At 52.6% G+C, this 24,689-nt stretch overlaps 7 protein-coding genes across 7 annotated transcripts; 4 read left to right on the top strand and 3 right to left on the bottom strand.

Moving 5' to 3' along the window:
• Positions 1-119: 119 nt before the first annotated feature.
• KRP23_5334 (CSC1-like protein) lies at positions 120-2,847 on the bottom strand (the record flags this gene model as incomplete). Its single annotated transcript, XM_067890387.1, has 5 exons — positions 120-212; positions 318-359; positions 435-752; positions 1,709-1,715; positions 2,165-2,847. 5 exons carry the CDS (start codon positions 2,845-2,847, stop codon positions 120-122), a joined length of 1,143 nt encoding a protein of 380 aa, XP_067746940.1.
• A 4,559-nt stretch (positions 2,848-7,406) lies between these two features.
• Positions 7,407-8,747, bottom strand: KRP23_5333 (uncharacterized protein; the record flags this gene model as incomplete). Its single annotated transcript, XM_067890386.1, has 1 exon — positions 7,407-8,747. One exon carries the CDS (start codon positions 8,745-8,747, stop codon positions 7,407-7,409), a length of 1,341 nt encoding a protein of 446 aa, XP_067746939.1.
• Positions 8,748-10,476: 1,729 nt separating this feature from the next.
• KRP23_5332 (UbiA prenyltransferase domain-containing protein 1-like protein) lies at positions 10,477-11,454 on the top strand (the record flags this gene model as incomplete). Its single annotated transcript, XM_067890385.1, has 2 exons — positions 10,477-10,730; positions 10,818-11,454. 2 exons carry the CDS (start codon positions 10,477-10,479, stop codon positions 11,452-11,454), a joined length of 891 nt encoding a protein of 296 aa, XP_067746938.1.
• A 638-nt stretch (positions 11,455-12,092) lies between these two features.
• Positions 12,093-14,007, bottom strand: KRP23_5331 (uncharacterized protein; the record flags this gene model as incomplete). The annotated part of the gene is made up of 3 exons (XM_067890384.1): positions 12,093-13,625; positions 13,705-13,789; positions 13,904-14,007. The coding sequence occupies 3 exons, from the start codon at positions 14,005-14,007 to the stop codon at positions 12,093-12,095; spliced, it is 1,722 nt and encodes a 573-aa protein (XP_067746937.1).
• Positions 14,008-15,015: 1,008 nt separating this feature from the next.
• KRP23_5330 (Chromodomain-helicase-DNA-binding protein 8) lies at positions 15,016-21,665 on the top strand (the record flags this gene model as incomplete). Its single annotated transcript, XM_067890383.1, has 3 exons — positions 15,016-15,018; positions 15,113-15,322; positions 15,399-21,665. 3 exons carry the CDS (start codon positions 15,016-15,018, stop codon positions 21,663-21,665), a joined length of 6,480 nt encoding a protein of 2,159 aa, XP_067746936.1.
• Positions 21,666-22,193: 528 nt separating this feature from the next.
• On the top strand, positions 22,194-23,096 carry KRP23_5329 (uncharacterized protein; the record flags this gene model as incomplete). Its single annotated transcript, XM_067890382.1, has 2 exons — positions 22,194-22,919; positions 22,995-23,096. 2 exons carry the CDS (start codon positions 22,194-22,196, stop codon positions 23,094-23,096), a joined length of 828 nt encoding a protein of 275 aa, XP_067746935.1.
• A 226-nt stretch (positions 23,097-23,322) lies between these two features.
• Positions 23,323-24,582, top strand: KRP23_5328 (Stress-induced-phosphoprotein 1; the record flags this gene model as incomplete). Its single annotated transcript, XM_067890381.1, has 1 exon — positions 23,323-24,582. One exon carries the CDS (start codon positions 23,323-23,325, stop codon positions 24,580-24,582), a length of 1,260 nt encoding a protein of 419 aa, XP_067746934.1.
• Positions 24,583-24,689: the final 107 nt, after the last annotated feature.

Below are 24,689 nucleotides of genomic sequence, written 5' to 3'. Positions count from 1 at the left end.
AGGGCCCAGCCGCGCCGAGATGGTCATAGCGCACACCTGTTGACAAGAGTTGGAGTGGAAGTTGCTAATATAACGATGTGTTACTGCGTTCATAATGGCCAGACTCCGCTGACGTCAAATCACACCAGGCCGCCGACCGAGTCGTGGCGACCAGGTCGATTCCTGCTCTCCATGCGCTGGTAAGGCGCGGAGTCACTTCCTTGAACGTTATTCTGTAGCCAGGCAAGTGCAGGCAGAAGTAAGTATTCGGCCATCGAAATACTGTATTACTAGCACCCAGCGACGAGCGCTCAACGAAAGTAAATGCATATCTATACCGGTGAGAAGGCTTGCTTGTCTTGGGACCGGAACGAGTCCTTCTGCATACACAACAATAAAAACGGTCAGTTCCTAGCCACGCACTTCAAATGAGCCCACGCAATACAATGACTCACCTCGACAGGCGGTGGGGACGCGAGCTGGTTCTCCGAGTTCGGGTCGCTCGTCAGCCCTTGGTAGTCAGGCTCCAGCGGGCCGCGCTCCAGCACCGCCGGTTGCATGTACACATTCTCGAGCACGCGCTCCAGATCCTCCATTTGGCGAGAGCGACGCGAGTCCACGATCACGGCTTGATCCAGAGGCAGGTTGAGAGCGATCTTCGGGTAGCGAGTGCTCACGAACAGGTGGAACGCGACCGTGATGAACGGCAGAATGATAGCGAACGTCGCCGGCAGCGCCACTTGCTTGGTGGCCAACACGGACGCCAAGATGATCTGTGCGAACAGGAGGGCGCCAACGATAAAGCGGTACAGCGACGGGAAGTACGTGCCAGACGTCTGCGTTGATGGATCATGCACACACAGCACCGCCCAGCGATACACAAAGTCCGATAGCATCAGGTATAGGAGCGCGAAGTAGCTGAGAATCGGAGCGATACCACAGAACACCAGTACAAGCATCAGCACCAGGAAATACTCGGAGACTAGGTCCGAAGCGCTAAAGTCGCCAGGGTGAGCCAGTGAGTTAAGGCCGAACCACGCCGATGCGCGCTCACGAGGTGTCAGCTTGGGCGCGAACACTTGGTAGATAGCAGCCTTGACGATTGGCGTAACGCGCAGCAGGATCAACGTCAAATTGAGTCCCGTTCTGACTAGCAGATAAGTGATAAAGAAGGCCGACTGCACCGCCACTGCATCACTGATAATGGTAAGGACGGCGCTCACATCCGTCAGATCCGTGTTACCCGAGCCCATGACTGCATCGATGACGGTACCACCGATAATAGGCAGCAAGAACGTCACGTAGATCTGGTAGATCACCAGCTTTTCAACAACGACGCGTTCACCTGCGAATCAAATGCATGACCCTCACGCTTGGACAGGATGCCGAAGATGATCGGAGCCAAAGCCGTCATGACAGACAGCATCAACGGTGACACCTGCTCCAGCACCGATTTCACCCACGGGTAATCCCGGATGACCTGGGCAAGCCACGCCCAATTCTGCTCCAGCGATGAAACCTTGGCAAAAGACACAACGATACCCGTAGGCACCGTCCAGAGCAAGATAATCGCAGTGCTGAGCCCCATAGAGATCAGGAACCACGTGTCCTTGATGTTCTTGGACAGTCCGATGTTCGCCCACACCACATCCTCAGAGTAAGCTGCAGGCTCCACGTGCATTTGCGTGGGGTTGGCGCTCTGCAAGATCTGAGTGCAGGACTGTGCCACCTTCAGGCTGCGGAAGGTCACAAATCCAGCTCCACGCATGATTCCGACCGCCTTCTTGTCCTGTCGCTTCAAGCTCTTGATGTACCTCGATTCTATCGCACCGCTGTCCAATTCCTCCTCCTTGTACGCAAAGTTGATGCTCCTGGCCGAGTCCATGTTGTTCTGGTTAAATCCGTAGGTCTCGTCATCTCCGCTGGACTCCACCAACTGACGCGCAACCGCAGCCTGGTTGCGCATAATGGATCGGAGCTCCTTCTCCACCGCCATGTTGAGCTCTTTGAGCTGGTCTTGGTACAGTTCCGCGGCATCCACCTTCTCTCCTCCCAGCAGCTTATTTCGCGTCATGACTCGCTCTCCGGTCAACGCACTTTGTGCCAGAACGTGCTCAGTTTGTTGCGCACTTTGACGCGTTCTGCCACGAGTTTCTCCAGGTCCCGACACTCTAGTGCAACATACACGTGCAGCACGGACTTGGGGAAGAGCAGCTCAAGGTAGTTGCGCAGCGTCTGTTGCGTGCAGAGGTTCGGCGGCAGACCGTTGAGCACCACCGTGTACTGCTGCGAGTGTTTCCTGGACATGAACTCGTGGCGGCGACGGATGTACTCCTGGTACTCCTGCCAGAGCAAGTAGCAGGTCGTGAGCGACACCAGGTACATAGTGACGACCGTGAACCAGAACCGCCACATCTCGTCCGTGTCCAAGTGGGACAGCGTCATGCGGTACAGAGCGTCCAGCGTGTCCCGCTTGGCGTAGTAGTAGATGGGGAAGGTCGCTGCCGAGCACAGGACGCCCACGGCCGTGACCTTTTCGCAGAGTCTCAGGAAGCGAAAGAAGAATAGCGTGTCCATTCCGCATTGGTCCATTAGCTCATCGTCGCTGGTGACGAACAGCAGCTTGAGCCACCCGAAGACCTTCGAGTCGTGGCATCTCGTGACGATTCTGTTTGTGGTCTCCGCTTTGCCCTCACGGCAGTAGTAGGCGCGCTGCAGCTTGACGCGCCCGAGCTCGAAGGCCAACCATCCGATGGCGCCGATCACGAAGTACACGCGCATCCCGTCGAGGATCGTGGAGGACGGCGTGAGGTCCTCCGTGGCCGCGTCGTCGATGACGCTCTCTGCTGCGCTGGCTGCGTCCGCCATGACTTTTGTTGATTTGGGCGATTAGCAACTTCCGTACGAAGCCGGAGAGGAGAATTGCGAAGTGGCTGGCGCTGAGGCTTACCGCGGACAGGCGGAATACTGTTTTGGTGGCTGCGTGGGGATAGACAACCGTTGGGAGAATACAAAGAGCAAATGAAAAAATGGCTGACATCTATTCCTAGAAAAAGAGCCAGCCACAGGCTCGCCGACACTATCGGCTGTAATGGCGACACATGGGCGACGATCTACATGTACATGCAGGTGGAGGGTCAGGGTGGAGGCGTTGGTGGTGGCGGAGGCGGTTGAGAGCTTCGTTGAGCCCCGAAACCATCGGATCTTTTGGGGGTCAGGCTGACTCAGCAGAAAAATCGCCCATGCTCGTGCACAGGTACCGAAATTTGGAAAAGGATTTTGGATCTGGTGCGCACAATGTTCACGCCGCTAGATTCTAGCCTAGATTGAGAGCACCCACTATTGGCCCACCAGCGGCGGGTCCTGCCAGCTCCACATGTGCTGCACGTCAAGGCATTTGCTTCAAAGTGATCCCTGCTGTTGCTACCGTACTGAGTGATACGTTGGAGAGCTTTTCTATCTGCCTCCAGGAGAACGCGACAGGCTTTCCGTATCGCTCCAAGTATCGCCAGAAAAACTCTCGACTGCAGATCCAATACTCTGGTTGGAGAAGTGCAAACACTGATTGGACGCTGCACGGAGCATTTCGGGGCCTCGCTTCGAGCGCGAGTATGAGTAACGTTACCAGCACCTTCTTGAAGACCAACACGGCGCACCGCGTTAGCTCGCTCGCTAATTGTATAGAGCTTGCCGGCGCTGATGCCAGCAGTAGCAACTCCGACGGACAAGCCCCGAATCGTTCATATTGTCGAGCAACACAAGTAGAATTCTACTCAGCGTCAAGTCCTGAGTCATACCGGTACGTATGCCGCTGCGATGGAGTGTAGCCGCCCCATCTTCCATCATATCCAAACTCCCCTTGCGGCATAATCAGATCTTCCACGACCACGATTATAGATGGACGACCTCAAGGTGACGCTCCTGTCCTCCCCTGCGCCAGACGCCTCCACTCTCCCCGATGCGTCTCCGTCCTCTTCTCTCGCCTCGTCGGTCGCCCCGCATCCGCGACTTCAAACTGCGCAGCCGTCACTCGCTGCCCACTTGGATGTTCCCGCCAGAGGGTGAGACTCGGCGACTCCTGGTGCCTGCCCACTCGCTCCAAGCCACTCGCGAGCGGCTGGAGGCCCCGCACCAACAGTTGGGCGAATGGCCGTCCACCGCCATCTGCGGCAACGATATCCTGGCCAGCGTCCTGTACTCGTCGGGCATCGTGGCTGCAAAAGCCGGCAAACTCACGCCATTGGCGCAGGCGTTCGTGGCCTTCGTGCTCTACCTCTTCCGCTCCATATACGAGGAGGCCGTGACCGCTATCCCCCTCAACGGAGGTTCCTACAATGTGCTACTTAACACTACTTCAAAGAGAACCGCAGCCGTTGCGGCCACGCTCGGCATCATCTCGTACTTGGCCACGGGGGTCGTCTCCGGCACCTCGGCCTTGAGGTACCTCGACACTCAGGTGGACGTGAGTGTCGTGCCCGGGACAGTGGCGCTGCTCTTCGTGTTTGCAATGCTGTCAATTGTTGGCATCGCCGAAAGCGCGACCGTGGCGTTGGGCATTTTCATTGCCCACGTCGCGACGTTGACGCTGCTGAGCGGGTTTTCGCTGTATTTCGCAGTGCAGCATCCGGATATTTTTCTGGCCAATATGAAGACGGATTTCCCCAGTGTGAACGTAGCGGGAGACTTGGTGAAGGGGAATTTGCTGACAGGGATTTTCTTTGGATATTCATCGGCGATGCTGGGTATACTGGCTTCGAGACGTCGGCGCAGTTTGTGAGGAACAAGCGCCTGGCGNGTGGAGGAACAAGCGCCTGGCGTTTTTCGTAAAACGCTGAGGAATATGTGGTTTTTCGCCACGTTTTACAATTTGTTGCTGTCGTTCTTGTCGCTGGCGGTGCTACCGCTGGAAGGGCCTGGTGGAATTTATAATGACAAGGACGTGGTGCTGGCGACCATGGGTCGGGTGGCTGCGGGCAAGTGGTTGGAGAGTTGGGTGTCTATTGACGCCTTCATTGTGTTGGCTGGCGGAGTGCTGACGTCGTACGTGGGCATTACGGGTCTCGTACGTCGTCTGGCGTTTGATCGGGTATTGCCGGCGTTCCTCACACACACTAACAAGTGGCGGGGAACGAACCACCATATCATCCTGTTGTTCTTCGCGCTGCAGGCCAGTCTAGTGGTTCTGCTCCACGCTGACGCCTCGGTGCTCGCTGGTGTGTTTACGTTTGCGTTCCTGGGTGTCATGGCTCTTTTCGCCTTTGGTTGTATGCTGCTCAAGTTGAAGCGAGAAGATATCCCGCGTGACGTGCACGCTCCGTGGTGGAGCTGCATTTTTGGTCTGGTTATGGTGCTTCTTGGACTGCTGGGCAATCTGCTGGGTGACCCGGCCATCTTTACGTATTTTGCGCTGTACTTCGTGGTCTTTGCATCGACGATGTTCATCATGCTGGAGCGCGTCTTCATTTTGCGCATCCTGCTCTACATCATGCAGCAGCTTTTCCCGTCTCGAGGTGCTCTCGATGGTGCTGTGGAAGACGTCGAAGCGGCAAAGTCTCAAGGCAAAGTGAAGGATGGATCACGGACCGGAGCCAAGGGAGGCCGCACTATCACAGCAGTGCTTCAAGAAATCCATCTCCCGCCGATCGTGTTCTTCATCAAAACACCCGATCTACCAGTGCTCAACAAGGCCATCCTGTACGTACGCAAGAACGAGCACACACACAATTTGCACGTGGTGCACGTCAGCGAGGACACTGATTTGGAAGAAGACAGCAGTGCAGAGGTCACTGAGGCTGATGTTCAACGACGGCAGCTCGAGAGGGAGAACGTAGAGGACATGCGCGAGATGACCCGCGTGTTTGACCTGACGTACCCGAAGCTCAAGATCGACTTCGTGCACGTTTGCGGTTCAAGCTTTGATACCGCGCTCGTTCACTGGCTTTCGGGAGAGCTGCGTGTGCAACCCAACATGATGTTCATTCGGCAGCCTGGTACGAAGCACATCCACCAGGTCGCAGCGCTGGGCGTGCGTGTTATCACCGGCTAGAGGGATCTGCGTAAAGGAGTAAAAATAATTTGTATCGATGATGGAGGCACTTTAGTTATTCCGTGGCTGCACCTCGTCGCAGCGTCTCCGCCAAAGCCATCAAATCAACACGAAGTCATCAAATCGGACATGGCAGTCGCTCGCATCAACCGGGAAATTGCCGCGCTCTATTTGGACTGTGAGCTGCGACTGCCGCATGGCTCAGCCATTTCCGTCGGTGACGCGTCAATCGCAAGCTGGGATGCATTTGTGGAGAGCGAAGACCAGGAGCTCAAGTCGAAATGCATGCAGTGGATTAACGGCAATATATATATTGTGGAGATCCCGTTGAACACTATTGTCGAACTTTTGAGCACTTTTCCAGCCCCAGTCCGCAGCTAAGAGATGCTTAGTACTTGCTAAACTATGGCACAGCGGGTCTACCAACGCATTCCTAACCGATGCAAATATTACTTTACTACGAGGAGTGCCAAGTTTTGAAGACTGGCGTACGCTTGTGGTCGAGATCCGATATTTGGGCTCCCTGGTCAGCTGGACTGGAGTGCGCTACATTTTGTGCGACGGGAAAATGTGCGACAGCAGAGTTCAAATTGTACACGGTACAGGGCCGTACCCCCTCCCCCCGCGCTCTGCCTTGTCTGGATGCTCTGCCCGTGGTCGCTACTTAAATATGGATTGAGCTCGATCCCCGCTTGTTGATGGGCTTGGAGCCAGGTCTGTACTCCAGTGAAGAACTGCCTGCGGCGTTCCGGATCCATTAGCAATCGATCTGTATCACGTGTTCCTGATGTGCTTCAAAGTATTATACTTGTAGTGTCTGAAGTATTATAGTACTCAGGGATCGAAAAATAATTATAATAAAATAATTATTGTATTATATTGACGGAATTACTGATTATTGGTAAAACAAGGCTCTCGTAAAATATGAAATTGGTCCCGTAAAAGTATACTATTTGTATACTACAGAAATTGGGTCCTTCCAGCCCAGATCGAATTTCTGGTTCCGGTGTACGCTACCATCTCTTCCCATGTTCATGCTCATATTCATACTTAACGAATACAATGTCCAGCTCGCGCAGATTTTCCGTGCGTAATGAATTGAACTTCCCGCCTAAAAAAATGATATAATAATTGCAATACTTATTATTGGCACCACCAGTATTGCAGTAGCGTATTATGTTTTTCTGAAAAGCCATTACAATATTACTTTCCGAGTACTATTAGCACCTTAATACGATGAACGACTTCATTATGCTCCATTATCCAGGTCAATGCAAACGATCCGTCTTTCAAACGCAATCTCGTTGATGAGATCATTTTATTGAGCATGAAGCACTTTCCTGTCCACACCACATATATTACCTTCATACATGTACACGTATTATTTCACCTCCACGGGAACTCTTTGCTTCCTCATGCTGATTCGCTCCATGCACGTGAACCTCACTAAACCACGCCCAAATCCTTTTCCTTCTTGAGTAGCGAGGAACCGTGAGATTCTTTGCGCCATCAATTGCGACGGATACTCGATGAGATGGTAACTCGCCGTCGCTAACAGTAAAATCAAACTGAACCGAGCAAAAAATCGGTTGAAATACTTCTTCTGGTGGCTGATCGGAGGGTAGTCCACAATGAAAGAGTGCAGCAGGTAGACCGAGAAACCGATCTTGCCCCAGTATCGCAGTACGCTCCACTCGAACATCGTGGAGATGCAGCACGGACGGATCATCTCAATCACGAATACCGTTGTAAGCTGCGCGCTAACAAATGAGAAGCCTGGGGCAGCAGCGATGGGATCTTCATGCACCCAGTCGAAGAACAGACCATGGAAGGACACGCTCAGCATCGAAGCAATGGCCAATCCCTCAACTACTCGAAGCAGCAGCGTATGCCACCAGCGGAATTGGAACCCCGTCTCCTTAATCCACAAGTCCAGCTTCACGAACACCACGGCTCCCAGTGAACCAGCCACAAACGTATGAAGGTGGGGCTCAAGAGGCATATGGTTGTCACGGTGCACGTACAAGCCTTCGTGCACAATCCACACAGACAAAGTTCCTGCGCCAATCCACCAAAAGCGGCGCATCGCCAGCGCGACCATGACAAACACTGGAATCACGAAGTAGTACCCGATCTCCAGTGGCAGTGTCCAAAACACATGAGGTCGGTAGCCAGTGTAAAACGCAAGTACCTTGGGAAGGTCATAGTCCTCGGGCTTCCTCAAGCGAAAGTAGCGGTGCTTGTTTTCAAATGACATGGACCAAAGCACGATGGCTGTCACCGCGAACAGCGGGTACACTCTGAAGAACCGCTTCTGGAAGTAGTCTACCAACGCGAACATCCACGAACGGGAGCTTGCTCGTTGCGCCAAGAACTTCATGCTCTTCTTCATGAAAAGCCACGTCAGCAGGAAAGACGACAGCACAAAGAACACATCAACGGCGACTGAGCCGAGGTGCAGGCCTAGCGTGGGGGCTTCGTGGGAGTGCTGGAGCACAACGAGAATGGCTGCGAGGCCGCGAATACCATCGAGGAACAGAACCTTGGTCGGCGCAGCTTTCGTAAGCGCTGGCTTGGTCTCCTGAATGTTTTCAACCAAAGACTTGGTGCTTGCATCCGCGTCCTCCGAGTCCGACGTAGCTGTCGATGCCTCACCATCCGAAATCTCGATGACGCTCAGCCCGGCTTCACCCGTTGAAGTGGCTGTAGTGTCGGGTTTCATACCGTTTCCTGGGCTTCTCAACATCACTATGGCGGCCTGCCCTTCGAACGTCGTGCTATGAGCTCAGGATAAATTGAGAAGTGAGCTGGTGACTGCCAATCGCCGTTCCCTGTAGCTCAGAACTGACCAGCCAGAGGATGACTACGACAGCACGAATTTGTGGCTGCAGCCCACGGCGCCGGCAATTATTACACAGCGTATGCTCAATACGGCAAGGCTGTGGATATGCGGGCCTTGATCACGAACACATGGGATCGATTAATACGATGTGGAAGATGATGAAGTCTTTCGCACAGCAAAATTCGCTGGTAAAAGATGCGACGGGATGCAACCTTGCGCTGGACACGCGTGGCGGCAGCGAGGGCCTTGACACTCTTAATGCCGTCTAGGCAATATCGGCACTCGCTCTCACAGTCTGCAGACGTTAGCATCAAGTCCCAGGCCGCATCAGTCCCTGTTGTACACTGTGGGGCGGCGTTAAACGAGGGCTGTCGTTTCCTGCTGATTTTTCTCCACTGCAGCTTGGCGTAACGTGATTTCGGCCACCTTTGGCATCGATTTTCTCGCCACTTGAAGGCGCCAGTAAGCTGAGCGAACGAGTGCGCAAATTACTTCTAGGGTCCACCTTCCTCGGGCTGCGCTGACGAGTTCCACCACGAGCTATCTGACCTCCTATCAATTTGTTCTAGACTAACACATGCTACGGCTAGATCGGGCTCCGTCGCAGCAACAATATACTCACAGTTACGCCTCACAGACCATGACGGTTGCCAAAACCAACCAGGAAATTGTCAGCCTCAACTGGGAGCAAGTGCTGCAGACTCCACGAGGTTTGATCGTCCCTGTGTGCGGCGCGTCTGTCGAGGAGTGAAATGAATTCGTGGAGAGTGACATTCAGGGGCTGATGTCTGTGGATCGAAGGCAGAGTTTATATTGTGGAGCTGCCGTTAACCCAGCACGATTGATGTGTTGATGAGTTTAACTGCTTCATTGTCCGCGAACCTGCAGTGCGGTCATACCTGAAAATGCATGGAATAACGTATCAATCAAATCGCTGCCTCACGGTGCCAAGATATCAAGCTGATGCAAATTTTGGTCCAAGCCTGGCAGTAGGAGCACTTGCCTCGCAGGGATCCGAACTACGTGAGTTAGCGCACTCTCGTAGTGGCAATCGGGTATTTACGTCAGTGGGGGCACCAGCGCGGACAATTGGACTGGAAGGCCCAACAATGGGCTCAAATTGCGGGTGCGCGCTTCATTCTCTGCGTCATGCTGTCTCTGTAGCTGAGTTCAAATTGTACACAGTGACGCGGCAGGTCCACCAACTGCCCCACCAAGATTCTGTGCCTGTGATCGCTCCTCAAACGTTGGTTAAGTTTGACTCTCGCGTGCTTTTAGGCTTACAGCAAGGTGACCCACAACCACATGACCACCTAGGAACTCTACAAGCGGCAGGAACAAGCCTCCCCATCCGCCGCAAACATAACTGTGAGAAGTTTTACAGTCAAGCTGTGCGAGCGGAGGCCGCACGCATAATGTCGTGATAAATGCTTCTAAACAACACTGAGAGTCACAGAAATATCTCACTAAATATTCCATACGTCGTGTGCTGTAAGTTCTCGTTCATTTTGCACTTTTGCACCTGTGCACCAACCCGTCATGCCGATCATCAAAATAGATACATTTGTGTGTAGTACACTATCTTCCCGATTTCATTTTGCGACCCAAGATGGAGTATGCCAAGAGCGTGCGCAGCGCTCTGCGGCCCCGGACGCTCTTCGCCTCTGCGTTTCCCGTGCTCATGGCCGTGAGTCTGCTGCACAACTCCCACGGGGTCTCCTTCCTGCAGCTGGACGTGCTCACTGTCCTCAGCTGCGCTGTATTAACGCAGCTGCTAGGGAACCTCAGCGCAGTCTACAGCAACTTCCAGCGCACTCTCCAACCCAAGGAACCAGGAGCCAACAACGACAAGATCATCCTCAAGTACTCATTTTACGGTCTATTATTATATTTATCTTATATTCCGTAAAAACTTACACCATGTGCAATTTTCTGTTGTGCGAACTGTAGTTTGTTGTCGATGACGCAAGTGCAACGTTGGTCCTCTCTGTTTTACGCCCTTCAGCTGACTCTGCTGGGTTTGACGCATGCAATTTGTGACAAGAGTGTTGAAGTTACGGGAGGGATGGCGCTGCTTGCTTCTTTGGCGTTGATTTACTGTCGACGTGAAGAACCGCTGCCAATGGTTGCGTTGCGGGAAGCTGTGGTGGCGTGGGCTGTTGGGCCTGTAGCTATGATGAGCACGGCGCTGTACCTGGTTGGAGAGGTGCCGTGGACTGTCGTGTTGTACGCATACGCCGTGATGGTCTTCGCGTGGGCATTTCTGCTCCTGGATAGTGCACGGGATGCACCTTTTGCTCGACGAATGGGACGCTCCAACACGTCGTTGGCGCTGAGATTGGGATTCCAGTGGAGCTTTCAAGGGTTCCTGCTGCTAATGGTGTTTTTCTATGGTGTTGTACTCGTGTTGGGCATTGGGATGGGCCATCTGGGTAACTTTCTGCTGCTGGTTACTATCGCCAAACTCAAGGATATCAGCGAGGACTTCAGATTGGAGAGACTCAACCATTTGCCTGATCGACTCGCTAGACTTGCAGCTTTCTTCGGCGTCGGTCTAATTTGCTCGATTCTTGCGGGGTTGTCGTAAACTTGAGAACTCAGTTAGCTCTTTCTCAGTCGTAAGTCTCAAATTTACCATGATATTCATGAAGTCTCTAAAGAGGTCATAACAGCAATGTTTGTCGCTCTTGACAATCGATCAGAAACTGAATGGGACCAAAATTACAAGACCTATATTTGTAGCACGTCTTGCATTCTGCACAAAGTTGTTGAGTAATACCGTTGTTGATAATATCAACGTGGTCGATTCTGTGCGGTCTCCACAACCATCCGTCTGCAGAACACAAGCTCCACAAGGTGGAGCACAATAGGCGTCCGAACGTCGATCATGCTCTATGAGAAAGATTTTAATTGAGCCAGCAGCCATACGCTCTTCTTCACGAAAAGACACGTCACCCTGCTGCAAGTTGAGGAAGTCACCTCCCTGCAACTGGGAGCTATCTGTTGACCACCAATTTGCTGAGGTACTTCGAAGTAATCTACGAGATTGTGGATAGCGCTGCGGATAGCAGATTAGCAGGAACGGATTCCGGGACCCATATGAACACCTTGATTTTAACCCGCTTTTCAAATGAATTGTCTCGGGATTAAGCTACATTCGTGTTCTCACTAAAGCAACCACAGGCTAGTGGTTTCGTACATACAGTGCTTAGGAGCCACTCCACTCTAGCCAACCGGCGATCCACCAACCGGAGATCTGCTAACTGGAGAGTGATCAACGGGTGAAGAATCTGTTCCTGCGTGTGTATTTTTTCGCAGCAAGCGAAAGAATGCTCGTGCGACTGTGAACGGCACGCGGGCCACTGGTGATGACGCTGGCGACGACGAGACTGGTGGGGAAGGAAGTGAGTTCTGCGTCGAAGCTGTCTCACCACCACTAAATTTCCGCAGCGAAAACCCATGAAAGGTGTTGCCCCGACTTGAACTCTTGGAGGAAGATTTGGGCGGTGGAGGCACGTCCTCGCTATCCTGCACAGATGCCGCTTCCTCGCTGATGCGGTTGATAAGCCACGAATGCCACGATAAGAATGGAACATCTTTTGCAATGATTTCACGGTACCACATGTCGATCGTGAGACGGCTGGACGAGTTAAAGCACCGCTCGAGCAAATTGTTCTCGTGAATGATACTCAGTGCGGTCAAGTGGAAATAGTGGTGCAGTTTTTTGTGAGTTTCCATCTCCGACTCCGACACCTGCACGCGCGTGCCATCTTCCGTCACAGTGGTGGTGGGAAACGGCGAGTACGGAGTAGCGGTGGCCACGAGGAATGATCGTCTGCGCTTGATTCGTAATGGGGACGGCATTGACGGTTTTTCTATGGCGCTCGTTCCGCTGTCTTTGTTCTTTGACATTCCGGATACAATAACAGTTTGGATGTCTCTTTCTTCGATGATCTCGTCGTCTTCGTCACTTTCTTCATCATCACAGTCCACAATCGCCTGTGAGAAGTAGGATACGTGTTCAAGCAGCTCAAGCTCGCGCTGAAGTCGCTTGCACCGTGACTCTGACGAGAGAAGCCCCTCACTCAGTTCATTGCTGCGCACCTGAACATCATCGTTCGCCTCCTCAGCCATCCGAAGCTGTTTCTTTAGCGATCGCATGTCCTCCTCATGCTTTTGCGCTGTGTTGCGTAATTGGTCCTTCTCGCTCTTAAGCTCGTTAATCACACGCTGAGTTGCAGCACGCTCCTCCTCCATCTTCTTCCCGAGCGAAACTTCACTCCGTGCAGCCAGCTCCTCACACTCAAGTGCTTGCTGCTGCTGCTGCTCCGCCACCTCTTTCCACCGTCTCAAAGACGCCAGCTCCGCCTCATTCGAACGCTCAGCAGCTTGCAACACCTGCAACTCTGTCTGTAGCTGTGCAATCGTGTCCAAATGATGAGAATACCTCCGTCCAGTACTTGTAGCAGCATCAGTAGTAATAGCACCAGTATCTGGCCCTTGACACTCGCAGCGGTCCACGAACTGCTCGAACTCATCTGCCAGGTCCGTCTTCTCCTCCTCCACACGCGCAAACTTGCGCTTCCACTGCGCCGTTTCCTGCTGCGCGTGCTCAGTGCGACGCTGCCACATGTCTCTCTCCACCGAGAGCTCCTCCGTCTCAGTCTCCAACTGGATTTTCAGCGTGACCACCTGCATCTGTAGTTCCTCGTTGGCTTCCAGTAGCCCCAGCCCATACTCCGCTGCCTGGCGAAGTTCCTAATAGATTATAACACACATATTGAAGAAAAAAATAGTCAGCAACGGCCAGTACAAGGTTCCTCCTCTTCCTTCGTACTCGCTCCCGGCGCTCCAGCAGCAGCTTCGCTTTGTCCAGTCTGCTCTTGTCATCCATGAGCGAAACGGAGATCAGTCCGTCCTCCCTAAATAAAAGAATAACATAAAAAAAACAAGCAATTAGAGAATAGAATAAAATATAGTCAGCGGACTGACTGATAACGGCACGTGGGACGCCGTAAAACTGCTATATCTCGTACCCGACGTAGAGCTCTTCCTCCGTCACTTCGGGGTTAGTCGTGTGGTGCTTCTCCTGGTTGGGGTGCGCCTCCATATCCCGTGCGGCGTCGCCTGGGAGACGCATCGTGCGCGCAGAGCAGGCGTCGGGAGTCGGATCAGCGAGTGTGCGGAAACTGATACGACGGACTTTTTTTTCTGAAACCCCGTCTAATCTGATACCACGAGAACCGCAGTTTGAATAGCTTAGGCAAGATGCAGCGAGTCCACACGACAGGAAAGCACCAACTGTTTGGTCTGGTGGTGGCAGCATGGCGTGAAGCTCTGCCATCGAAAGGAGTTGTCCTGTACACGTGTTTTAGGAGTAATCTGCTGGCGAAAAACGGATGCTCGTTGTGGGCAGCGATGTATGGATGGATGAATGAAAGCACTGACGTATCTTGCAAAGTTGACTTTTACCGGTGCTTTGAGCTGGTGTATGCTTTCTGTATTTTGTTCGTAGGTTGGACGGTACGATATACGAAACGAGGTAAAGTCTCTTTGCCTTTTCACGACAACGATTGGGCTTCGCCATGCATGACATCGTGCAGTTTGTTTGTTTGGCTCTGAGAAGATGCATCCCCAACTTCAACTTTGCGATTGAAAGAAGGCGGCCATGCCATCGTCTTGCAAAAACGAGCAATGCCAGAATGTATACAACCTCGGAGCCAACTTCAACACTGATGCGAACTCCATTAAATCTTGCGCTGTTCGTATACAATGACCAAACTGGGCGGACATCGACACCAAACGCGCTTTTGACCGAGCAGAAGTTGCAATCGCGACACCTCGCCAAGCTCATCGACACCTCCAACAACATGTTGAAGTTTGTATGCAACGACTGAAGAACAATGATCCCCATACAAACTCCTATATGTGGACCCCCCGCGCCACTCATTCTCGCGTCGACGTCGCCTCTGTCAGAGATTTCCCCCTAAAAACGCTAAATATGGAAACTCAACCCTAAATATCCGAAAAACAAGCCTCTCTACAAATTTCTGCCAATCACATCACCGTATCAACCCGTCGCATTCACTCTGACACCTGCAATTCGCCTAAAGCGGGAAGTGAGTCGAGTGTACAGAAGTGCTCGATCATGGTGCGTTCCTCGCGCTGTATGCCTCTCCACATGCGTTTAACAACACCAACTGGAGACGCAGACGTTGATATTGTACCCGTTTTAATGTATTTAGTCCACGTCAGGGGCGACCACGGGGGCCATCGACCTGGCGAGCTCCGACTCCGACAGCGAGGTTACTCTGGGCGGCACCACCGTGCGGCCGCGGCCCAAGCTGCGCACCAGACGCAGCCCCGTGTTGGTGGGGAGAGACGAGCAGTCGCAAGACTCGCAGGAGGCTGCACGCCCACCCAAGAGGCGACGTGAAACGAGCAAGCAGATCCAGGTATTATATATTCTTGTTTTTTACTAAATTGCGGAGAGGTTTTTTAATCATGTTTCTATATTTTCTGTGACTGCAGTATCGTGATAACGAGGAAGAAGAAGACGAAGAGGTGGATGAGGATGAGACTGAGAATTATGAGGACCAGCCGGAGACCCCGTCCGAGGATGAGCGACTGCCTGAGGAAGACGCCAACAGACGGCGCAGTGGACGCGTGCGCAAAACTGTGCAGACGGTAATTGATCTGTCAGACGACGACTTTGCCATGAGCAGCGACGAGGAGGAGGAGAAGCCCAAACCCAAAAAAAAGGCGACAAGCAAAGCGAAAGGCAAAGGCAAACGGAAACGTTCTTCATCGAGTGAAGAATCGGAAAATGATAATGACGTGGAAATTGTGGAGACGAGGGTGAAACCAGAGATGGACGGGTTTGTCATTGACAAAGTGCTGGGACGCGAGGTGCATACACTCAAGGAGTGGAAGAAGATCTGCTGGAACAAGAACAGCCGATTCTTGACTCATTGCTCTATTTTCCTGCCAAACGAGGAAGCGGAAGAAAAGCAGGAGGAGAAGAAGGAGCAGGTGCAGGAGGAGCAGCAGGATGGTGAAAAACCTGCAACGGCCGACACAGAGACGCCGTCGATGCCAAAGGCGAGCACTTACGACGATGATGTTGATGATGCTGGTGAGGAGCGATTCTTGATCAAGTGGAAGACGTTGTCGTATCTTCACACCAGCTGGCAAACGGAAGATGAATTACTGGATACGGACAAGAACGCAAAGGGCAAGATCCAGCGATTTCGCGAGAAGGAACACCGTGCTCTCTACACGCAGGATGTGCAGGGAGACGAGTATTTCAACCCGGAATTCAGAAGTGTGGATCGAATTCTTGAAATTAGGGATCGACCTCTTGATGACTTTGCTCCTGATGATGGTGCGAACGGTGAAAGTACGTTCCAGTACTTCTTGATAAAATGGAAGGCTCTTCCTTACGACGAAATCACGTGGGAGCGAGAGGATGATGTGGGCGATGACGCGGCTGTGGAGCAATATAATGACCGTATTGTGAGAGCTGCAAAGCGTTTTAGAAAGGTTGCTCTCGCGAAACACACGCCTCACAACAAGCGCAAAAACTTTCGAGGCTATACTGCCGAGGCTCCGCCTCCACGCAGAAATGAGCAAACGTTTCAGCTACGTGACTATCAGCTTACAGGTGTGAACTGGATGTTGTTTAACTGGTACCAGAAACGTAACTCCATGCTTGCAGACGAAATGGGTCTCGGTAAGACGGTGCAGACCGTAATGTACATCAATCATCTCGCTGTAGTGGAGCGTACACCGCAGCCATTCATCATTGTGGCACCGCTCTCAACCCTTGGCCACTGGCAGCGTGAGTTTGACAGCTGGACCAACCTCAATGCTGTCGTCTATCATGGATCGGCTGCTGCGCGAGATGTTTTACAAAACTATGAGTTTTTCATGTCAGAAGATGAGCTACTACGTGCTGATGAACTTTCCGGGAAGAAACCCAATAACAGCACTGACAAGCGCTCGTACCCGCGACCTAAGCGCAACTGCTATCGCTTTGACGTGTTGATCACCACGTATGAGATGGCCTCTGCTACAGACCTGTACAAGCTGGCTCAAATTAATTGGCAACTGATGGTCGTGGATGAAGCTCATCGCTTGAAGAACCGGAATTCCAAACTATCAAATATCCTGCACACAAGGTTTAAGTTTGAAAACATGCTGTTGCTGACGGGCACACCGCTTCAAAATAACGTAGAAGAATTGTGGGTGCTCCTCAACTTTCTCGACCAGAAGAAGTTTGAGTCGAAGGAGAATTTTCTTGAAAGCTTTGGCGAACTGACAGATTCAGCGCAGGTTGAGAAGTTGCATTCAGAGTTAAAACCGTACCTGCTTCGACGAATGAAGGAGGATGTGGAGAAGTCACTTGCCCCGAAGGAAGAGACTATTGTCGAGGTGGAGCTTACTGTACTGCAAAAACAGTACTACCGCGCTATTTACGAGAAGAACACAGAATTCCTTTCAAGGGGTGGAAGGAAGGGCGAGACCCCAAGCCTGATGAATGTTCTCATGGAGCTTCGCAAATGCTGCAACCACCCTTTCCTCGTCAAAGGTGTGGAGGAGCGCGAGGTGAAACGGCTGCTCAAGCAGACTTCTGTACCGAAAGAAGAGATTCAACGTCAAGTCAGCGATAGCCTTGTGAACACATCGGGCAAGCTAGTTTTGCTGGACAAACTGCTCCCTCGCTTGAAGGAAACAGGTCACCGTGTGCTGATTTTCTCGCAGTTCAAGATTATGCTGGACATCCTTCAGGATTATTTGGCATTACGACGATACATTTGCGAGCGTATCGACGGAAACATTACTGGCAATGAGAGGCAATCGGCGATCGATCGTTTTTGCCGAAAGGACAGTAATTCGTTCATCATGCTGCTGAGTACCCGTGCTGGTGGTGTGGGTATCAATCTGACTGCGGCCGACACTGTGATTATTTATGACAGCGACTGGAACCCGCAAAATGATCTTCAGGCGCAGGCGCGCTGTCATCGTATTGGCCAAAAGAAAAGCGTGAAGATTTATCGTCTGCTCACGTCAAAGACGTACGAGCTGCACATGTTTCACAAGGCTTCATTGAAACTGGGACTTGATCAAGCAGTGTTGGGTGGCATTAAAAATGACGACCCTGTTGCGAAACTTAAAGGAGCTACGAAAAAGAGCAACACTAATGATCGAATGTCCAAGGAGGAAATCGAGAATCTACTCAAGCATGGTGCCTACGAAATGTTCAAAGAGCAGGAAAGCGAAGCCGAGGCAGCTAGTAAAAAATTTGGAGAGGAAAGTATTGATCAAATTCTTAGCCGAAGCACCACGATCGTGCACGATCCAACCCGAGATGTGGAAGGAAACGAGAAGAAGAACGTGATGTCGTCGTTCTCTAAGGCGACTTTCGTGAGCTCGGCCAACCCAGATGAGGAGGTGGACATCGACGATCCAAACTTTTGGACAAAGGTAATCGGGCTAAATGGAGTTGAGGAGCAGAAGAAGGAAGAGCCATCGCCTCTTCAAAAGAGGCGTTGCCGTCGCAAGGTCAAATCCTACTTAATCGATGAGGATAAATCCTTCTTGATGGATGACAGCGGAGATGAAACAGCCTCGTCTCGGAAGAAACCATCACGAGAGCTCGGGGTTCTGAAGGATGAAGAGTTTGTTATCTCGGATGACGACGATGAAGACGATGATGAAGACTCGAGTGATTTTCCTATGGCAAAGGATGAATTGTTGGAAGCCAGTGGCAATGGAAAACGGAAGCGCTCGAAAACACCTGTGCTACCGATCCACTTACACACAGAACGAATTGCAGAACTTCTCATGAACTTTGGATACGGACGCTGGGATGAAATGAAGCGACATGCGCCTATATTACAGGGGTATTCGGACAAGGAACTGAGCAAATTTGTCCAAGACTACATCACCAGCTTAGTGCGGGTATCGACAGCTATGGTGGCCTTCCAACGCGTTGGTCTCGATCTAGAGCCAGGCCGAGTTTACATCGTTTCGACCGCGATTCCTCCGACGCAAATGGGAAATGCGTCTCCTATTGAGAGATACGCGCATGAGTTGAACAACGTATGCCGCCGATATCGCTTCCTTTCCGCTGTGTTAAAAGATATGAGAGTCATGAACATGCTTGCTGTCGCAGTTCCACCTCGTATGTGGATTACGGATTTCCGAAGCCGAGCGGCTCGTGGGTGCCGTTCGAAGCTGCAACAGATTGAATCGGTGTTTAAGCTGAGTCAGTTTGTGCTACATAAATTTGTGCCGACAGCGCCGCTCGTCCAGTTGCTCCAGAACCTGCAGCGAGTTGGAGACGAAGTTGAAGTCCATCGAATGATAGAATCCGGCACGCTTCCAACATTACAAGATGCAGATACTACTGGTGGAGTTCTGGCAAACGATAAACCAACCGAGGTGGAAACTACGAAAATTCCTTTGAAACGTTTATCGCTGGATGCTGTCGCTGTGAATAGAGGTGACGGCGAAGACGCAGCCAAGAAAAGAGATGGCCATAATGGTCATAATCTAGAATTGGTGGATAAGGAGCAGCAAGTGGAGTCCGCTATTTCGAGCGAAGCAAATGCTGGGCCCACGGCCAAAGAACTTTCTCCAGCGAAGCTCTCAGTACCAGATTCTTCGGATAGTATTGTTGACAAGGATACAGCAACAGAGACTTTGTCTGGGGGTAAATCTGCCACCGAAGCATCTACCCCAGAGGCTCAGTTAGACAGCTCTTCGTCCACCGTAACGGATTCTACTCGTAACGAAGGAAAGCCGAACAATCAGACAGATACCAACAAGAGTGTGAGTATCAATGCTGAGGAAAGTGGCCACACTGGCGTAACCGAGAAGTCCAAAGCCGAGGAGGAAAAGAAGCCTTCCATCGTGTCAAATATTTCAAGCAAAACAGCGCAGCCCTCGACATCAGTCGAAAAGGCAAAAGTATCCGCTATAATGAACGCTGAACTGAAGCAGGCGATGCGAATCCTCCAAGCTCTACCGCCTGTCAACTCCCCAGAGCCGGTGGCTCCGTGGTGGATCTCTCGTGTAGACGATGTGGTCCTTATGATGTACGTATATCGCGACGGATGGATCAAGGGACGAACCCTCCCTATCCGATTGGTAGACACATCGACGCTTTTTGGAGATCGTGCAAAGCGATACCCAACGTTGGAGTGGCCCACCATAGCTGGGCTTAATCGACGCCTGAAGGTGCTGATTCACTTGTGGACAGCTATCAAGAAGACAAAACCTGCTGCTCCTGCGTCGACATCGATTGCTGCAGCGTTAGGTGTAACTTCTGCTTCAGAGTACCGACAACAACAGCGCCTGAAAGAGAAATTGCAGCAGCAACAACTGCAACGCCAGCAGGAACAACAGCGTGCCCAACAAGCCCGCCATTATTCTAGCGCGTCGTTTCATGGCTCGCGCCATAACCAGTTTGCTAAACTGATATTTTCCTACGGCATCCCGGATGTGAGCACGTGCCGAGACGAGCGTGAGCGCAACGAGAAGTGGCGTTACTTTTTGCAAGACAGCCAACTAGGCATTGGGCACTATCCGTTGGAAGAGCTGCTAGCAGAAGCGCTGGATCTTGAACGTGTGTGCCGTCAGCGCTTGCGAAGTGATGCAGACGGAATGATGAGTGAACCCAGAGAAGAGAACTCAATTCTGGGTGGTAAGCGAGGGTTTTGGCTGCTCACAACGACGCAGTGTCGGCGATTGCTACACCGCGTGGATCTTTTCCGGTTGCTTCGCACTCAAATTCTTGTGTTGCCACCTGCCCAGCTCGTGGACTTAGTGACTCGCGTGGTGCGAGCCCAGGCGGCGTCTACAGATTACCCTGTTTGGTGGAGCTGCCCACGGCATGATATTCTGCTCCTGCAAGGTGTGGAATGCTATGGACTTGACGAGCACTTGACATCAGTGTGGAAGCTGCCGCTATTCAACTCCGCGAACAAAAAAAGCGCTTTCCCTAGCTCAAGCTGGGTTGAAAACTACGTCACTGCGCTTGCTTTCGCTTGCCGCAACTTGGTTGTCAAGGCACGCGTCTATCGTAGTCCCGACGATGAGTATGTAGACCTAAGCAATGGCGACGCGGAGAGTGCCCCGACAAGGGAAACGACTGACAGATATCCCCCGCGGCCAGAGCCAACCCAAGAAGCGGAAACTCGGCGTCGCATTCGAGACATTCGTGGAATGAGAGAGGAGGACCCGTACTTTGTCCCGACGGTGCGTTTGCGGCAGCTAATCGAAAGCAACGGAGCTCGGGAGCAGGCGTCCGTTCCCCAGTCGCGGTCTGAAGAACCCCAGCCTGACAAATCAGACAAAAAGGCGAAGGATGGATCACTGCCAATAGCTACAGAGGAGACAGCAATGATGGCGCAGGAAGACCTGTGCGAGTCTACGCATATACAAAAACTTGAGGACGAACAGATTAAGCGCGACCAGATTGAGCATGAACAAAAGCGATCAGCGTCGGCAACTGAAGAAGAGAAGCCAATGTCACAGTCTGCTTCCGATGTGATTGACCTCGAGAATGACGAGGACGGCGACGACGGTGGAGGTAATATCTCCACGCCTTCCCGTGTTAACGACCCGGAACAACGTCCTACCGCTGCTGCGGTTGCCAAATCCGCGAGACGACACCCAGCCTCGCAAGATGATGATGCAGGACTTGCTGCTGCCGCTGTAGAAGCCGAGCGACAGCAGTCTGCTGAGCGCCCATGGGACGTTATTGTGATTGATGACTCCGACTCCGAGTAGACTTAGCTAGCGAATTCAGTGTGAAGGAGGGCAGTCATACCACCCGAGAAGCCTAACGAACCAACTAATCTGCAAAAGTGTACACAAGGCAGTCCTTTGATCGAGAGCTCAGCCACGAGGTTGTTACCCTGACTTGCCCATGGCGGCAATCTTCGTTGTACCTGATTGAGAACCCAGTCACTTTTAACTTTGATTGCTGGTAGCGTGACCTGCAAATGTTGGTCGTCTGTGTTTACAGGTCGATTGGTGCAACGTCTCAATAGTGATGACTCGCAAGGGTCCTGTCACAAGACGGACCCGGATTTCTGAAGGCGCCTCTGTAGCTGCATATCATTCCCGCTTCTTGCCAGCCCAAGACTATCTGCGAGGGCGCGTCGATATTCGTAATACCTCGTGAATGCACTTCTCAAACTAGAGACACCAGAGCTTGATAGCGTCACCGGTTGCCACTCGACCTCAGGTCTAAGATGACGATCATGCTCATTCTTCGATTTCTTGGCTCAAGAGCTCGTCAATCATTCTGCAATAATGGAACTCCCAGCCTTTAGCATCGTTGACGATGATGAATTGATGGAAGAAGCTCTCGCGATCCTTGACAGCGTCGACATCGAGCGTCTTGGGGCCTCTGATTCATCGGCGACGCTATTCTTGCAAGAGGTGCCAAGTGAAAGCGCTGTTGCAGACCACCTGCTCGAAACTGCAGTCCAAGCTGTACAAGAAGTGTTCTCACAGAATGGCTGCTCGGATAGCACCAAGGCCTCGACGGCCGACAAGTCTGGGCAACTCCACGGCAATCAAGAAAATGGTGTTGTCTCCAGTGATCATGATGCACTTCGCGTGTTACCAGTTGCAAGCACCACTGGGAATGCAACACCAAGAAGTCGACGCCGAGGTGGAGGTCGAATGCGTATGCGTGAGCAATTGATACAATTGCGCTCGGTCGTACAGAAGATGGAGAGTCATCTCGAAACATTGAAAAGCCCTCGCTCGCCTCGCCTCAGCATTCGAGCTGAGAGTTTTGAAGACGTGGAGACGGCGACAAATCTGCCTGCTGAGAACGACGATGCAAATGTATCTGGACCTGCTAGCGAGGTGACGGACGAGGCAACGGTGTGGCGCAATATCGCAATGCAGCAATTTCGTGCGCGCCGTTTGGCAGAGCAGCAGAACGCAGAGCTTCGCGAAAATCTTGGAGCTCAGTTGCAGCTCTCCAAGCAAGTGGAGAATCTGCTTCAGGCGCAGCAGCCGCGCTCTGTAAGTGTCCATTTTTTCGTACACGAAGCAATCTCGTTGAAGCTCATTTGGTTGTTTGTGTGCGTACTGTTCCAGAATTCTCTCGTCGTGGAGGATCCGTCGTCGAGCTCGAAACCCGAAGGCGATACGAAAGCAGAAGCCGCAAGCAATAAAGGCAACAAGGACTATACCTTTTGATAGAATGCCTCACGTAGACTAAGTACAGACATTCCTCTCAATAAGAGCAGTTGGTCATACAATCGATTTAAGAGGTATCAAAATGGTGCAAGTTCATGGGCTGCTTGCACTGACATTTATTTTTCCCATGATGATCAGATATGTCGGGGTATTGGATATGTACGTATGTTAAAACCGCGGGGTCGAACAATCTGGATCCCACGTCACATCCCGATCCGCCCGCATCATGGCCGCCGAGCAAGCCAAAGACCGCGGCAACCGTGCGTTCTCCGCGGGGCTGTACGCCGACGCCGTCGCCTGCTTCTCCGAGGCGCTGGCCGTCGCCCCCAACGCGCCCAATGCCCACGTCTTCTACAGCAACCGCTCAGCTGCTCAGCTCAAGCTCCGCAAGGCCGACGAGGCTCTCAAGGACGCGGACCAGTGCGTGGCGCGCCAGCCGAGCTGGCCCAAGGGATACTCGCGTCGCGGCTCCGCTCTCTACGCTCTGGGGCGCTATGCGGATGCCTACAGGGCCTACCAAGACGGTCTGAAGCTCGAGGCGTCGAACGCGGGACTCCTCGAGGGCCTCCGAGCTGTGGAAGCCAAGCTATCGACCCAGAGAGCCGGCACCTCGCACGGCGCGGCCTCCGCGTCCCATGCGCCTCCCCCAGCCACCACTTTGAGAACTTTCCTGCTCGGCAGCAAGCGCAGCATGTTCCAGCTGTACCAGTTCGTGCTGCGCAGTCTGATGCTGCTATGCTTCGTGAACTTTTGGGTCCCCGTGCTGCTCTCGGGCTACTCGGCCTACGCCAACTTCTTCAAACTGGCGCTGGTGAACCACGCCAGCTACTTGGCCTTCACCCACGGCGTCCCCAAGTGGAACGCGGCTTACGCGCAGCGACTGTTGCTGGACCCGGCCGCGCAAGCCTTCTTCTTCTGTCTGGTCTTTTGGGTCTCGGCTCCGCACGGTATGGCCCTCATGCCCGTGTTCTTGCTGGAAATGGTGCACTACTTCAGCTTCTTGCAGTCGCTGCTCCAGGTGCTGGGGCTGGCGGACTCATCCGTGGTGATGTTGGTGACGAGCAAAGCACTGGTGCCACTCACGGCGCTGATCATCAGCGACCCGAGCTTCCCAGCGCTGGCCACGCGCGCCAAGTGGGCGAAGCTGTACACCCGCATGCCGCAAGTGGCGGCGAATTTTGACGTGGCCATTGGCGTCGCGCTCGTCCTGGAGATGGTCACGCCCTCGCGCAACTTCCTGCTGCTCGTGTTGTACTGGCAGGTGCTGCGCGTGCGCTACATGATCTCGCCGCAGCTGCAGGAGGCCTTCCGCTCGCTGCACGCGACGATCCTCACGCTCGTCAACCATCCGCGCTGTCCTGCTGTGATCGCTACCGTGTATGGAAAGATTCACGCGTTCGCCGTCAAGATGGGTGACACGGCGCAGCAGCAGCAACAAGCTGCGTCTGGCGCTGGAGGCCTCGCCTCGCGCTGCAACATCATGTAGACGACGAAGCCGATCGACTTGTTATGAGATCGCGCACGAGAGTGCCGTACAGATAGACAGGTGCTGAAAGGGGATTGCGACTAGCGAGATTGACTTGGCCTATTGTG

This window comes from Phytophthora ramorum (genome assembly GCF_020800215.1).
Source record: "Phytophthora ramorum isolate Pr-102 chromosome Unknown Phyram_PR-102_s0004, whole genome shotgun sequence".
NCBI lineage: Eukaryota > Oomycota > Peronosporomycetes > Peronosporales > Peronosporaceae > Phytophthora > Phytophthora ramorum.
Note: the sequence above shows the minus strand (reverse complement) of the source record. Positions and strands in the feature narration are given on the sequence as shown.